Raw genomic sequence first — 17700 nt, 5'->3', positions numbered from 1 at the left:
ATGTGATTAAAAATTTGTTTGGTCCATCTGGAGTTGACCATATCATGTAATCTTTTGTAATATTTCAGTTTCATGATATTTAGTTTACTTCTCATTGTATTCCAGCCAAGGTCACCAAGTACTGCTTCATTAGCAGTGTGTCTGCAGGCCTTTAAAATAAATTTGCCAACCAAGCGTTGCATTCGCTCAAGACTTTCTAAGTCTGTTGTGCTGAGAACGAGTAGTTCCCCAGCATACTCAATTGATGGACGCATTATGTGATTCCACAAGGAAAAGCCATAATCAATTCTATTTATATCTCCATGGTTACCAAGAATTGCCTTCATCAGAGGAAATAAATTATCAAATTTTTCAGAGATTTTCACAAAATGAGTGTGGTCAGATAGGTTGCGAGATATCCAGTAGCCAAGGTACTTATATTCAGTTGCCTCTTTTATCTTCAACTCCCCAATCATCCACTCTTTCTGTTTATCAACTTTCTTATTTACTATTAGAATATTAGATTTTTCTTCATTGATTGACATTTTCCATAAGGGACGATTCAGAATTTACTTCCAGGGGGGGTGGAGGATTTTCAGGGGGGGCCACACATTTTTCCCAAGAAAATTTAGGGGGGGCCAGACAAAAATACCACAATCTTTTAGGGGGGGCCAAGGAAAAAAAACATCAATTCAATTTCTGATCTCTACAAAAGAGCACCGTAGACGCTACCTGGGTGACAGATAAACTCAACATGTTAAGTTAAACTCCTTTAGCTGCCAAATTCGGTAATATTCACAGTGGTTTGTTTTATGCATCTACTGCAGTATCTAAGTTGTTCTCCTCCCTGAAGCGTTATGAAATGTCCAGTATTTAGCGTGTCAACACAAACCATACAGTGAACAGTCAGGGTTGTTTTTGTTGAAAAGAGATCTCAGATCAAGTCCAGACTAGAATTAATTTATCAACAATAACAATGCTCATTTATGTTCACACTGGTATGTTGCTAAATACAGCATTGGGTGTTCTATGTAGTGATAGAATAACAAACAAATGCTGATACACAGAGATGAACATTGAACAAATGCTAAAAATTACAGCAAATGTCTTTTTAAGGTTGGGTTTACCTTGTAGCTTGTAAAGCAGTTGAAAGTTGCATGATAAAGAAGTGTTAATTTATGCAAATGTATGCAAATCACCTGATTTCTTGGCTTCTTTTGCCTCCCAATTTCAAAATTTCCAACGAATTTAACTCCACTCCGGCTGGGTCAAATTTTCTGAAATTTCTCATTATGTTTTTTAAATGCTATATAACACAACAACTATCAATTGGTTTTGTTTGGCAATAAAGCTCTTACATTTTTAATTAGAGGCATTTTGAATAAGAGGCATTTTAATTTTGCTGATCATGATTTTAATCAATTATTAGAGTGTCAGTCTTTAAACCCCTACAATTTTAAAATGAAGATGGATAATGCCAAGTAGAATAGTTGTTTTTTTCTACATGAATACTCTCCTTTCAAGTGAAATATTACATTTCAGAAAATACTGTCTAGTTTTCGACTTAAATTAATTTTTATCATTAATACAAAAATTGAGGTTTTTACCCCAAATATACACCCACTTCATCCTTTGAGTAAACTACTGCTACTGCTACTCTTCTTTTCTGCTCCTTTTTTCTATGTTTCATTCTCATCAATTTTACCCTTTCTAAATTTTTTAAATGTTCTACATAACTTTTTACAGTGCTTACATCTACTATAAACTTTTTTGAAAATAAATTTATGGCCGTCTCATCTTCAAGGTGCTTATCAACGAATAGGTTTTAATGTTGAAAATAAAAATATTATGTATTACTGTCAAAAATATATGAGGAAAAATTTACAAAAGGGTTGATTTTCCAATAATCCTGTATGTGCATCCAGAAGATCATGTGGCACTGCACCAATGCTATGGTGTCGGATTGTTGAAATATTGTGTACACAAGAAATTTGCTGTAGTCCAAGAAGTGATCTCAGTGTGTATGAGGCTAGGAGAAATGTGGATAGGCTTACACATTGTGTATTGATGCTAATACTTTTGTGTCCCATTCATTCTGATATGTATAATCAAAGATTTCACAGTGGCGGCTGGCAGAAAAGGCAAAAAAACAAATTAACATGTATGTTTCGTGTCATCTGAAAACATGCGCATCATGACTATTCTAAAATTAAAGTTTGTTAAAAAAAATTTGAAATATGAATGCTCTGTCAATTTTGAAAAATACTGCTGACAAAATGTGAATTTTGACTTACACAGGGTTATCTGCATTTTAATATGAACATTGGATTGTGAATGGAATGAGCAGAATAACATGTGAATTCATGTTTTGGATAAGGTGTTTTGTTCAAGAAATGTTCTAAAATATTCCTCAGCATTGTTGCTTTCAGTGGCAGCAACTTGTTTTTATGACAACCAAATTAGAAAAAAAGAGAAAATTAAAAACAAGTTGGCTTTCATCAATTTTAATTCCTAATGTTTAAAACTTTCACCGTGAGTCTGCAAATATTCAGCATCATCAAATGAAAATGTATGCTGAACGTGTGCATTTACATGTACATCTCACTTTCCAGAAATATCTGGATATCTGCAAATGAGATGTACCATTAAACTTCAAGATATATATCACTTTGCCAATTATCTGCTCCTCTGATTTTCTGTTCACCATTTCTAACTGACATCTTTGCTTGTCTTTGTGTGCATCATATGTATCAGTGAGACATAACGAAAAAAGTATTCATATTTAGTAATTAACTTTTCTTCAGAAATTTACAACCAGATATGTTTATTGCTACCCTTTCCAAAAGTGTGCCACTTGCAGTCCCTGCAAATCATTCTTTTTATAGTCACATAACCCTGAAATGATTTGTTATATCATCGATTAATGTCCACTAGGCCCTACAGTTCCTGCAACTTGTTAGACTAGATATGTCTATAATGTACCGTATAAGCATGCATGTATATATTAGGGGGGGGGCATGGAAAAAAAACAGGAAAGATGAGGGGGGGGCCATAGATTTTTTCTATAATTTACTAGGGGGGGCCATGGAAAAAAATCACCGAGAAAATAGAAAATCCTCCACCCTCCCCCTGGAAGTAAATTCTGAATCGTCCCTAATTTACAATATCTATTTGCAATACATAACATGGAATTCATTTTTCATTTCGCGCTAATAGAACTACATCATCAGCAAAAACGAGGCCACAGATAAGTTCAGAATCAATACTGACACCAAGAAATGAATCATTTAATAATTTCTTGAATTCATTGATGTATATTGCAAATAGAATTGGTGCTAAAACGCATCCCTGTCTGAGACCTTCATTTTGATCAAAATAATCAGTGTCAATATCACCAAAAGAGACTTTGCTTTCTATGTGATCATATAGGCCTAGCTCTGCTTGGTAGGGCTATGTCTTACCAGCTATAGGCCTAGCTCTGCTTGGTAGGGCTATGTCTCACCAGCTATAGGCCTAGCTCTGCTTGGTAGGGCTGTCTTACCAGCTATAGGCCTAGCTCTGCTTGGTAGGGCTATGTCTTACCAGCTATAGGCCTAGCTCTGCTTGGTAGGGCTGTGTGTTACCAGCTATAGGCCTAGCTCTGCTTGGTAGGGCTGTCTTACCAGCAATAGGCCTAGCTCTGCTTGGTAGGGCTATGTCTTACCAGCTATAGGCCTAGCTCTGCTTGGTAGGGCTGTGTGTTACCAGCTATAGGCCTAGCTCTGCTTGGTAGGGCTGTCTTACCAGCTATAGGCCTAGCTCTGCTTGGTAGGGCTATGTCTTACCAGCTATAGGCCTAGCTTTGCTTGGTAGGGTTGTGTGTTACCAGCTATAGGCCTAGCTCTGCTTGGTAGGGCTATGTCTCACCAGCTATAGGCCTAGCTCTGCTTGGTAGGGCTGTGTCTTACCAGCTATAGGCCTAGCTTTGCTTGGTAGGGCTATGTCTGACCAGCTATAGGCCTAGCGTTGCTTGGTAGGGCTATGTCTTACCAGCTATAGGCCTAGCTCTGCTTGGTAGGGCTGTGTCTTACCAGCTATAGGCCTAGCTTTGCTTGGTAGGGTTGTGTGTTACCAGCTATAGGCCTAGCTCTGCTTGGTAGGGCTATGTCTCACCAGCTATAGGCCTAGCTCTGCTTGGTAGGGCTGTGTCTTACCAGCTATAGGCCTAGCTTTGCTTGGTAGGGCTATGTCTGACCAGCTACAGGCCTAGCGTTGCTTGGTAGGGCTATGTCTTACCAGCTATAGGCCTAGCTTTGCTTGGTAGGGCTATGTCTCACCAGCTATAGGCCTCCTGGGAGGTTTATTGCCAGTAACACAGCATTCCCATGGTCATAAGTTAATGGCAATGTCTCACAAATAGTTGGAAAAAAAAGTTTTGATACATATTTTATAATATAGCATGTTTTCAATATCAAAATCATATGAGATTAGGAGGCAGTCTTAAACATTAACATTTGTTTAAAAAAGATGTACTGGCATTGATATGTTAGATTGTATTTAATGATGAATGGTGGTACAAGAGAAGACTTTGTGTCAAGACTGTTTTGCTACGTTTATGAATTGTTTATGAATTGCATTCTTTTTCTATCAGCCTGGCTGCTTTTCTGTTTCTCATCTTGGCCTGCACTTTTTTATTTCAGTTGAAGTCAGAAGATATTGATACAGCTAGTAATGGTGTTATACTGTAAACACTAACAAAATCAGTATATTGCAATGTTTCCATTTAAAATACACTGTTTTCTATTACAGTATTTCACTACCTCAACAAAATCAAATTATCATTTTTCTAACTCTCTCATTCAATCAGCAGACAGTGTATACAATAAAGTGTACTTGCTAGTTAAAATTTCAGAAATTCAAAGATGTTTCATTGCTACAAATCCCTCCAATGAAATTATGACAACGAGATTTCATACAAACGGCAATTACTGTGGTACCAACTTTTAATGCACAACTTAAAATTTACAAATATCAAGTCTTTCTCAATTTTGTATACCAACCAGGTAATTGATGCTAAAATACTTCACTGCCAAATCCACGCCCTCATCAATTGTAAATCTTGTCATCATTTGAACTTGACGGTTATCATGGAAAAACTCTGTGAGTCAAAAAACGGCAAAAACATTTAATAAGGGAACACTGTTTGTAAATAAAATCAAAGGAAAACTTATCGTAAAATTTGTATTGGAAGACACTGAGGACTGATTTTGTGCATGGCAAGTTATGTGACAGATGTACTGGTATCTTATACATAATAATCATCATGACAAAATTTAGTAGCATCAGGTCAGAAAACGCTTGTAAACAATTTCAGAAAAAAAGCACAATAAAGGAAGGACTCCATGGCAAATTTACTTGTTCAGTAAAACAGACAATTGTAACTTTAACCAGACCCCCTAGATCCCTGTGCATGTTCAATGATAATCTTATCAGAGCCGTATGTATATGTGATATGAAACTCTTGCAAATAGTCCATCACCACCAAGCCAAGCCAAGCCACTGAAAGTTATTGCTATGTCAAACATTGAACCAAATCATTTCAAAATGGTCCAAAGGTACAGTAATTCTGTGTCTGCCCTAGAGCCAAAAAGTTGATGCACAGAGTGAGTTCCCCCCCCCCCCCCCCCAGCTTGGTGATCAGACTATTCATTTCAGCATCAGCACAGACCCCATAGCCTGGTGATCAGACTATTCATTTCAGCATCTACACAGACCCCATAGCCTGGTGATCAGACTATTCATTTCAGCATCTACACAGACCCCATAGCCTGGTGATCGGACTATTCATTTCAATTTTAAATTTTATGGCATAAAATCTGGGACTAATTGCCATACATATTAGGGAAAGTGTAAAATGTCCTCAGAGATAAACAATAAATTTTGAAGTGTTATTTTTGTGTACACATAATACAAACAGAGTCAGCTCCAAGAATAGATCCAGAAGAAAGTTATCATGTAGTACATTATATGATGTTGCACCATGCACAGCTACTTTATCAGGAGGATCTGTATAGATGCTTTGAAATGATTTCATGAAATATACAACTTGTCTGGAATTGATAAGCACTCAGGTTGCAAATTGCAAGCACAAGTATCAAAGTCAGTATCATATCATCTATATTGTTTTCAAATTAAATATCTGCTATACAAAAACTATTGCTCTCATTTCATTAAAATACATATCACATTGCAAAACTATTGCTCTCATTTCAAGAAATAGATGTCACATTATACAAATCACATTGTAAATATAATGAAAAGGAAATGACATCAGCCATTGCTTGACTGTGAAAAACATATCATACAGTATGTTATTCCCTTTGTACGGTGTTTGTGACATCAAATAGAAAAAGCCAATCATTTAGTCCTCAAAATTTAAGTTCTTAACACATGTATTTCTGAATCATGAAGTTTATTGCAGGGAATTCTGATGCCTTGTAACTCTTGTGTTGTATCTTTGGCAGAATCTCCACTGAAAAGTCATTGACACTATGCATTGACAAATGAAGTCATAATTTCATCTGATATATCTTTATCTTTATCAGTTTCTACTTAGTTGTTCAATGTAGTTAATTGTTCTGTAACTTAAAAACAAATGCTACCTCAATACATCATTTGAAAAATTAAATTTTACTTTGTTGCTGTTTTTGTTCCAACATTACTGTTATGTCAAATATCTTCTTCATTTTAATATTACAAAGTAACTTGATAGATACATTTTATTTCTTTCTTTGATAGTAGTTCGCTTAATTTTATTAAGTTACACTCTTGCAATGTTCTGCAATATCCAAATACTTCTATCAGGTGTCAAAAATCTTTTTGTTTCTAAAGTTACTCCAACTAGAAGTCTAAATATCCCAAATTTCGAATTTCTTTATATTGATTCGGTATGTCCATCAAAGTATGTAGTGCAAATGAAGTCTCTGGCTTTTCAGCATGTGATGTAATAGCATGGAAATCAACAAAGTGGAAATTTTCAAATTTGCGACGAGGAAGACTGTCAATGAAGTCACTCATCATATCCCATGGTCCATCACCAACTCCAACCAGAATGATTGACATGGCAACATGGGAGGCTTCAACAATGGCAGACTTGGTTGCTTTTTCAGATGTCACATGACCATCAGCAATGATAACCAGGATGTGATACTGTGAAATGAAAACAGGTAAAGTTGTTTAACAGTTCAAAGAATTTATACTGAGTTGGTAACTTGGTAGCAACAACATAACACAAGGTGGAGTGATTACAATGGAAATCTTACACTTTTGGTCAGTAAGTTTGTGGGTATCATGAGGCTCTGAGGCTAAGGTGATGTGTACAAGCTTCTGACCAAAAGTGTAAGGTTTCCATTGTAAAACCACAAGAATGAGTGGTATTTCTGACTTATACAATTAATATAATCAATGTTAATATCAATGTTATTTTACTGATGAATGTTTATTTAGTAAAAACCAAGATCAATACCATTAAGTACATCAATTGCTACGGCATTTCTGCAATTTGTTCAGTGAGTCTCAAGAGCTTGTCTTCAAATTAAACCAAGGCTGACAGAACTTGCATTTCATCACTGTAGCTACCATATTGGATCACTGTAGCTACCATCCTGGATCACTGTAGCTTCCATTCTGGACAAATCTCAAAGAATGCATGATTTTCCAATTCAACTTTTAAACTTTCCTAATTCCAAGTGAACAAAGCAAGGTAGGTTAAAGATGATCTGATGACAGATGAACAGTTTTTGGTAGACCATGTACTTCCTAATGTTTGGATATAAGCATGTTTTTGCAAGTTATTGTGTGTCTACAATGGAAAGGACACAAAAACACTGTTTCATGAGCTGTAAAGTGACAGCTATACCTAGCTCTGTCCAGTGTTTGGGTCTTGGCTTATGAGTTGTCAATAGCTTGTCAAAATCTACAACATTACAGAACAAACTGCTCCCAAGTTCTAATCTGGTCAACATACCCAAGACCATGGAGACAATTTAAATTATCGTTTTCAAAATCTGCTTGGTCATTCTCTCAGTGAGCAAGTACAGTTAGTCTGGTTCCCTGACCCATTTCCCCGGTAGAGGGCGTGGGGAAATATAGGGTCAGGTACCGGGTAGCCATCTTGAACAGAATTTTGTTCAAGATGGCGGAGGTTAGTCACCTGACAGAACATGCTGCAACAAATATGGCTGCTACCATGAAAACGCCGGTCAAAATTCGACTGGATCAGAATTATGTTCGAACACTGGTATCCGAACCAAAAACATTGGCACACGAGACGGAAAACATAAACTGAAAGGATTAATCCAGAAGTATGGGGAAATAGAGGTGATTGAAGGCTGGCTGTGATATCGCAGCAGTACTTGTGGATGTGGCGTGTATCGAATGCACTAGAGTCCTTGAGGTCATCACCGACTGTGGCGTGACCCCAATGACCAGAGCACGTTCGATACACGCCACAAGTACTGCTGCGATATCACAGCTAATTGAAAGCACACTTTATTGGAACTGTGAACGACGATTGATTTCGATGGGTGGAATGGTGTCCGAATTTCGTGAAAAATGCCAGGCATCATGTCGACGTTCTAAAAGTATCAAGAGACTGTGGCTAAATCATTGAGGTGAAAAGTCTTTCTTTCTACCTCCACGGCTTTGTGGTACAAACAAGAAGTTGGTGTCAAGTGAGCCTGAAAGTGCGAAACCCAAGAAACATGAGGAAAAGTTACAAGTGTTACTTTCATCCAATCACAGTTTGTTTTATTTTAACCCAATAGCGTCCATGTTTACATTAGCCGGTACCTGTGACCCTATATTTCCCCACGCCCTCTACCGGGGAAATGGGTCAGGGAACCAGACTACAAGTACAGTGAGCAAGTACATGATAGATGCTAATTGATTGTGTCATGGCCTCAGAGATGCATGCTGCTGTGATGCAACAATCTACTTAATGTGTGCAACACTGCAGGTGTCTACTGCCATGCTGCAGATGTGTATTCCCACACTGCAGGTGTTTACTACCATGCTGCAGGTGTTTACTACCATGCTGCAGGTGTTTACTGCCATGCTGCAGGTGTTTACTGCCATGCTGCAGGTGTTTACTGCCATGCTGCATGTCACTGCCATGCTGCAGGTGTTTACTACCATGCTGCAGGTGTTTACTACCGTGCTGCAGGTGTTTACTGCCATGCTGCAGGTGTTTACTACCATGCTGCAGGTGTTTACTGCCATGCTGCATGTCACTGCCATGCTGCAGGTTACTATCATGCTGCAGGTGTTTACTACCATGCTGCAGGTGTTTACTGCCATGCTGCATGTGTTCACTGCCATGCTGCATGTCACTGCCATGCTGCAGGTTACTATCATGCTGCAGGTGTTTACTACCATGCTGCAGGTGTTTACTACCATGCTGCAGGTGTTTACTATCATGCTGCAGGTGTTTACTACCATGCTGCAGGTGTTTACTATCATGCTGCAGGTGTTTACTACCATGCTGCAGGTGTTTACTACCATGCTGCAGGTGTTTACTACCATGCTGCAGGTGTTTACTACCATGCTGCATGTGTTCACTGCCATGCTGCATGTCACTGCCATGCTGCAGGTGTTTACTACCATGCTGCAGGTGTTTACTACCATGCTGCAGGTGTTTACTACCATGCTGCAGGTGTTTACTGCCATGCTGCAGGTGTTTACTACCATGCTGCAGGTGTTTACTGCCATGCTGCAGGTGTTTACTGCCATGCTGCATGTGTTCACTGCCATGCTGCATGTGTTCACTGCCATGCTGCATGTCACTGCCATGCTGCAGGTGTTTACTACCATGCTGCAGGTGTTTACTACCATGCTGCAGGTGTTTACTACCATGCTGCAGGTGTTTACTGCCATGCTGCAGGTGTTTACTGCCATGCTGCATGTGTTCACTGCCATGCTGCATGTGTTCACTGCCATGCTGCATGTCACTGCCATGCTGCAGGTGTTTACTACCATGCTGCAGGTGTTTACTACCATGCTGCAGGTGTTTACTACCATGCTGCAGGTGTTTACTACCATGCTGCAGGTGTTTACTACCATGCTGCAGGTGTTCACTGCCATGCTGCATGTGTTTACTACCATGCTGCAGGTGTTTACTACCATGCTGCAGGTGTTTACTATCACACTGTAGGTATTTTACTGCCAGGCTCTAGGAGTCTGCAGCGTATCTGCAATTCATTTGGCACAAATCTGTGCCACTGATTCAGCTTCAGAAATAAAACAGCAAAAGAGAATTCAATGAGCTGAATTGACCCCTACCTATCCACCACATTCTCATCAGTTGATGTTTCTTAATGTTGCATTTTAAAAGTAAATCCAAGTAATCCACAAAGAGCTCAAGACTAAAGGCTGGTATGAGCACTGATGATCCTGGTTCAAAAAAAGTTGAAACATAGTGGTGCCAAAACAGTAACTGAAATAGGTATATCTTGACTTTTTTTCACAAAAATGAGAAAGTGTTGAGCAAATTTCACTTTCATTTGCATAAAACACAAGACAAACAAACATGCCAGGAAAGCTGTAAACTAAATTTGAAAGCTGTTGAACTATCACTTTATAAAAAATATAATGTTCTGACAAAAGAAAGAGAAACTGTGCCATAAAAATTCATATATGCAAATGTCATAATAATTTTCACAATTCAAAACTAAATTCACTCTTAGGAAGCTATAAATACCTTTGAGAGCTATTACACCAGCAGTTCTGAAAATATGTTTTGACAAAAAATGACCAAAATTAGGCCCAATATTCATAATTTGAATTTCTTCATCATTTAGATACAGCTTAATCAGGGAATCCTTAAAACCTTAAAATCAAAATCAAGACCTATTGTACAAGTCATTCCAGAAGAGAAAACTTAACAAAATATGACACAAAAGTTCTCAAAAATACAAATATGATAATGTTACGCTAATTTGAACACATATTGAATGCACTGTCCACACCAGCACTTATGCCAATTATCATGGAAATAACTGTGTCCTTCATGGAATATTTTGAAATTTATGAAAAATCATAAATACAATTTTTTTTTCATAATTCTACATTGCAAGCCACATCAATTAGATTCCACTCAATTGTAGATAATCATCTACACATTCATCATACAATAGCTGGTCACATTTGGTGCAAAATTGTTTGAGTTGTGAGCTCCACAAATTTGATCAACAGACCGAATGATAAATGGACAGACTGACTGAGTCAGTCACAGATTGATAGAGTCATAACATTGGCTCCCCTCCGGCACACAGGGACCAATTTTCTACCGATTTGTTACATAATGTATACATAATGTATACATGTATATGTTGAACAAACCTGAATCATAATATCACTGGAAATTAACAAACGAAATTTTGAAGCAATCACACACCTACTGGAAATAATCTTTGATGGAAAATATTCTCAAAACAATGATCTTGGTTATTTCTTCATAATTGGAACAATGTCTGTGATACGATGATGTCTACAAATTTGAACAAGATTTCAACAAAATGGAGGAAGCTTAGCTGTATCTCTCGGAACATGTTTACCAATTTTTAAAGGGATGACAACCTTTTTGGATAATTTCTAACTCTGGATATGCACATGTGGATTCCTTGAAAGGTTTGCAAGTTATACACAATAGTTAGGATGTGCCTCATTTGCAGAACGACAAAACAAAATAAATATAGGATCAGAAACGTCACTGGAAATCAGGATCTCCAAACTAAATTTAAAAATGTTTGTACAATAAGCACTTTCTGAAATTAAGTTTTGTTCCTGAAGATGAAATAAGAAACAGCAAATTGACAAAAAAACTTCCACAAAATGTTTTCGTATTTATTTGTCTGTCCACAAGAAGCCAACTTGCAGATGGCACAATAATTCAAAAACTGTGAATCAGGTCCTCCAACAGCCTGCAAAACTTTGAGAGTTAATTATGTAAAAGATATTTGAACAAATAACACACAAACACATAAAACACCTACACAAAATCTGACCTTCATTGAGGTACGTATAATTTGACCTTCATTGAGGTACGTATCTAGAGAGCAAACAAAGCTGTGAATCTGAACTAAACATAGGTCCTTTGTTTTTTGGAATATTAGCCATTTGATATGTTTGTAGCTCATTTGCATTTTGAGATATCATTGTGTTCATAGAATACAATCCCACACTCAACTAGTGAATGACGTTTCCCAACATCAAAGACTGAAATCATACACGCAAGTATTCAAGGTTATGCACTTTATAAGACAAAGAGACAGACAATGGATGCAGTTTGTATTATACCCAAACAAAAGACCTATGGAAACCAAATATGATTGAAATGTTTTCAAAACTTACTGCTTTTGTTTGTTTGACAATGTTTGTGGCTTGTCTTATCAACGGTGCAAAGTTTGTTGGTCCACCAAGTCTGACGGATGCTGTTACTTCTTTGTATGTCTGCAGAACATCTTGGCCTCCGAAGCAAAGTGTATTTATTTTGAAAGGGAACACTCTCTTGTCTCTAGTGGAGCTGTCACCAAATCCAAACACTGGGATGAGTCCATCTTCATCAAATGGTGCCAAGGTTTCACAAAGCACAGAGATCACCTGATTATAAACAAAATAGCAACGTTGTCATGGTATCATCTTGTGATCATCTATTTTTGTTACATTATTGAAATTATATGCTGGTTGGAATTTACTTGCATTTCCCTAACACCGTAATTAATATTCAAATTATTGCAAAACATGCAAAGTGAACGTGTACCCATCAAAACATATCAAAAGTTGGGATTCAGAATCATTGGTTTTATTTAAACTGCCTTAAGTACTGGGCTGACTTTATGTATTCCAGAACGTGAGACACTAACCTGTTGGTATGGATTGAGGCGAGTTTCATCAAGGGAGTGAAGACAATTCCCAGCAAAGCTGTTCTCACCTTGCCACTCATTACTGGTTGTATAATCAATGCCTGCGTAGAATGAAACATCTTGTTATGAGTTGTTGTAACCAACAAAGCCTGTCACCAAAATGAAGGTATTTCCAAAAGGTTGGAGGGAAGAGAGTAGTTTACAATTTTGGTTAAAATAGTATTCTACATAATAATAATGCACTGCTTCATACAATCTGTTGAAATTGGCCATGTAGTTGATTGGACTTGACACAACACAATTTAGCATCATCTATTGTACAGTTTCGGATAGTTGTCATTTGAAGCAATAAACACATGGAGTAATGGTAACAGAAATTACAATGATAGTATGAAAGAGACAGGTTAAAGTCACTGTCAGAAATAGCAGTACAAGCAAAATCGATGGTAATCAGCTTATAAATCTAGTAGTTCTATTTTGCCACTGAACTGAACTTTGAATTGTCAGTTATAACCAAATGTCTTTGAGATACTATGCTAATCTTGTCAGTTATAACCAAATGTCTTTGAGATACTATGCTAATCTTGTCAAACAATTCCACTAATAAAAAGAACTTAAACATGATAATAAATTTTCAAGTAAATAAAATGCAACAAATTCCACAAATTGGTGATTTTGTCTGATTTATTAATCAAATAATTCTTCCATATCCTTACTTTGTTACAGCAATGTGGAAGTTAATATAATATTACATTTGTTTTGTCTTTAGTTTTACTTTCCATATTCTAAAGTTGATGATCTGAAAACGGCAATTTACGGTGTGACAGGTGATCTCTTGATGATTTTGTTAAACAAGAAAGCACATAAAAAGAGCTTGAACCATTTCCTGTGTATGGCGTACTGCAGTCATAGTACTAGAAATTAACCCAACGTATCATATTACACTCAAATATCAGAGAACATCAGAAATGGTGTTGTGAGTTCTTCAAGGTTTAGAAGTAGCAAGACCCCTTTTGCAACTGTGTGTGTAAGTAATAAAGTCATCAAATGTCTATGTGTTAGCTCTGCATGGCAGGGCTGTGTGGTGGGAGGCTGTATAACACCGGTAACACAGCCCTGCCATGCAGACCTACCTATGTGTAATCTACCCCATGCTAAACCAATGTGTCATGACCTTGTTGTATAAAGGAGCAGGTCTGAGTGAGATAGCATGACTTGACAGAACAATAATCACCATTATGAAAGATTGTATCAATTTTCATTACATATGCAAAACAGTTATTACTATTATTACTATTATAAACGTTTCTTTTCTTGACAGGTATTAATGGTGTGAGATAATTGTTTGGTTTGTTTTTGTTTAAGATGTTTTAGAGTGTTTGTAGAGTCTGCTTAAGGTAAAGGGCGACGAATTCGGACGCGCACACGCTTTAGAACGTTTCTGCGCAGATTTAACTCCAGCCTGCCGCAAATGGGTTATTTTGTAGCGCATGTATTTAACATCACCTGTCATTGTTGAAATTGCGCTTTTACCCACTTTTTTGACCCAGTGTCTTAGAAATACATGTGACCTATAACCTTGTCATATTTTGACCCCCTAGGAAGCTGGTTTTTATTCAATATGAGCGAAAAATTAACATTTCTCTCCCATTTATATGGCGCAAATTACCTATTCACCTGGAGATATTGTAAAAAGTAGCGTGGTGACACCCTTTTATTAAAAGTGTAAACTAAATGGTATTATGTCAGGAGTTTATTCACCAAGTTTGGTCAAAATGACACCATTCAAAGCGACAGGAAGAAATTTCGAAAATTATGAAGTGATATAATTTTGATATCGTCATTTTGTAATCGATACTTATGTTAAAATTTCTTCACAAACATCATGAAAACTATACATTCGATAGATATGGATCTTAAGTCTAGGTATTTATTAAAATTAACTCATTTGCTAAGCGTTTTATAATTGCTTTCTTTAGTTTAAGTGAATTATATCATTTTTATTTATTTCTAACGACGCCATTTTAACGTCCGTTTCCATGGAAACAAGCGTGGTGACCCCCGTTTTTTATTTCATTTTTGAACTTGCACAACTTCCAAGAATATTTGTGCAAAGTTTCAAGAAAATGACACCACAACTTAATTTTGACGTAATTCGTAGTACTTCACCTTAAAAAAGTATTTAATGAAACTAAAGTCCGTGTATATCGTAACATCCATGCGACTGTGCCGAAATTTCCCGTTTGTTTCCAATACTGCAGTGAACTCTCTCTCTCTCTCTCTCTCTCTCTCTCTCTCTCTGGTCTCAGGTCTCCTCTTTATAACTGGTAGCAAATTCAAGCGGGTACGCATCCCACAGCAATGGATGCCAGATGTTGGTGTACGTTAAATCAATTAGCGGTTTTTGCGTTTCGTTCGGTTTACCTCATGATGTGTCGTGTCGTTTCAACGCCAATACTGTACTGTTGATATCAACTTATTTGGTTTGACTTCGGAAGGAGTTAGCATGGAATCTCTATTCAAATTCTTGCTTGTGTTCTCGTTGTTCCTTTGTGCGTGACGTCCTTTCAAACGGAACGCAACCAGAGCTTGGCGATTCTAATTTCTCATTATAATATAATAGTCCATGTCATGATGACCTACGTTAATAATTGTTATGACAATAGGGGCATATGGAAAAGTGCTGGCACTGTGAAGTAATAGTGTTACGAAAGGGTTGAAGATTTCGTCGACTCACCTAAAATAAGATTGCTTGATTCCAATCCAGCCTTGAACAATGCTCTACTAACATCACCAATATTGGAAAACTGGTCAAATGGGATACCGTGAAAGTTGATTTCGCTTGCCATCGATCCGGGTCCCCGTCCGGGATATAAACTCTCATAGGCTGGCGGACCATCATACTCGACACCTGATACAGACATTGATTGGGCGAGTCTCTCCTGCTGCACCATCTGCCATTGTTCGTCCCTTCGGGCAGTCTCGCGACACAAATTGCAGATGAGATATGCTCCAACCGCTATTATAAGTATTCCGAGAAGTTCTGCAGCCATAGCTAGATGATTATGAGCGGTGTTCCTGAGACGCTCGTAGCTGTGTGTGTAGCTAATACGATATAGATAGGTGCCTGTTGATCATATAATCCGATGTATGTCCGGCCGTTGTGAAAGTGTTTTTGTCAAATGACGCTCTATAAAAGCTGGAATTTTTTGCACTTTAAATTTCTCTGTTTTCACAAGATCTGCAATATAGATTCTCCAGACAGATGTTCAAACCAGAAATGAGTATCTCTCTTACCTCTCGGCGAATGTTCAATTTATCGTGCGACACGACAACTCCACTGTTCATGTATGTTTCGAGTCAGTCGCTTGGACAAGGTATGGAATACGTATGTACATGCGACTATATATAATGACGGTATGCATAATTCATGATGACGTCGTGTTTGATCTAAAATTAAACTTGAAAACATTACTCACGAAATATTATTGCGCATCATTCTTATGAAATTCACAGAACAGTTCCTCAAACTCACACACTTTCTTTTTCAAGCTTGCATTATTCATTGCAGGATAACCGTGCGATACACAGCCGAATGAGATCCAAAGACAGGCATTCATTTTGCGGGTAAATCACAGGGAAGACAGGATAAACAAACAAACAAACAAACAAACAAACAAACAAATGAATAAATAAATAAACAATTAAATAACTGAAAGAGAAAATAACTGACTGAATGAACAACACATGTAACCAACATTTTCAACATGAGACGTCACGTATACTGACGACGTGGCATTTTGAAGCATTCTTGACTACAATCTTGAGCTGTGCTACAAACACATGAAATCGGCAGAAATTCTGAACGTCATTCAGAATTCCAATGCAGCTTGGTACTTACGTAAGTATACAGGAATGGCATAATATCATATTTTTATGACCGTTGTTTCAATCAAAATTATGGTTTCCTTTTACAACTGAACACCAAATACGGTTTTATACATAGGACCATGGAGCTGAAGATTACACCCATCGACTGCATAAGCTAATCCGCTTGTAATTGTTACAGAGATTATAGCAATCAGCTTAAAGATGATTCCAATATTGTCTATTCTTCTTCTGAACAAATTACACTTTCCCATTATTTTGGGTAATACGTGATTAAATACAATGTATCCGTTTTGCCAATACGGCTTATTGCTTACAAAAGACACTATTTACTGTTGGCTAAATGAATTCAAGTCCAGACTGTCATCAATAATATTGACCATTAAACACATACATACATGTACATGCTGTACCGTGTTTCGTATTAAAACCATTATTTTTACAAAAAAAAATAAAAATACTGGGGAATGTATCAAAGACAAAGTTTTTAAAATTGCTAGGACTGTTTTCTTCATGAGTTCACATGTTCACCCACGACATTCCGTAACGAGTTTATTCACCATAATATGATTGCTTTTGTATAAAGCTTTTGCGATGCATGTGTAGAAGTTACTCGATCCGCGCCGCGCCCTACGCGGCGCGTTGCCATCGAGTCCCTCCAGGCACTCTCAATATTTTCATACGGGGTGTGCCGCCCAAGTTGAAAATATGTACCATGAATATTCCAAAAATATGATTCATTGCTGGAGAATTTCTTGACGAATTGGTGGGAATTTTTACCGTTATTCTATTGCATGTGAAACTTTTTTCTGAAGTATGAGGCATACAGGCCACATTTAGGGTTTTTGATGAAAACTCACCCATGTTGTGTGATTTTTCGTGAAAAAAGTGATCCATTCCATTCAAGCGGCAAATACCCGTACGCACCTTGCTA

At 37.4% G+C, this 17700-nt stretch overlaps 1 protein-coding gene across 1 annotated transcript; it reads right to left on the bottom strand.

Moving 5' to 3' along the window:
* Positions 1 to 4943: 4943 nt before the first annotated feature.
* Positions 4944 to 16299, bottom strand: LOC139136556 (uncharacterized). The gene is made up of 4 exons (XM_070704288.1): positions 15616 to 16299; positions 12879 to 12979; positions 12367 to 12615; positions 4944 to 7167 (listed from the first exon to the last, which is right to left on the bottom strand). Exons 1-4 carry the CDS (start codon positions 15929 to 15931, stop codon positions 6859 to 6861), a joined length of 975 nt encoding a protein of 324 aa, XP_070560389.1. The 5' UTR covers positions 15932 to 16299; the 3' UTR covers positions 4944 to 6858.
* Between the last annotated feature and the right edge of the window lie 1401 nt (positions 16300 to 17700).

This window comes from Ptychodera flava, chromosome 7 (genome assembly GCF_041260155.1).
Source record: "Ptychodera flava strain L36383 chromosome 7, AS_Pfla_20210202, whole genome shotgun sequence".
Classification (NCBI taxonomy): Eukaryota; Metazoa; Hemichordata; class Enteropneusta; family Ptychoderidae; genus Ptychodera; species Ptychodera flava.
The sequence above is the reverse complement of the archived record's forward strand: the minus strand, read 5'-3'. Positions and strand labels throughout refer to the sequence as shown.

Coding starts and splice junctions, on each gene's coding strand:
- LOC139136556 (XM_070704288.1), bottom strand. CDS start 15,931: ATGGCTGCAGAACTTCTCGGAATACTTATAATAGCGGTTGGAGCATAT. Junction 12,980..15,615: donor ATCAAGCAATCTTATTTTAG/GTGAGTCGACGA, acceptor CATTCTACGCAG/GCATTGATTATACAACCAGT. Junction 7,168..12,366: donor TTGTCAAACAAACAAAAGCA/GTAAGTTTTGAA, acceptor TTCATTTCACAG/TATCACATCCTGGTTATCAT.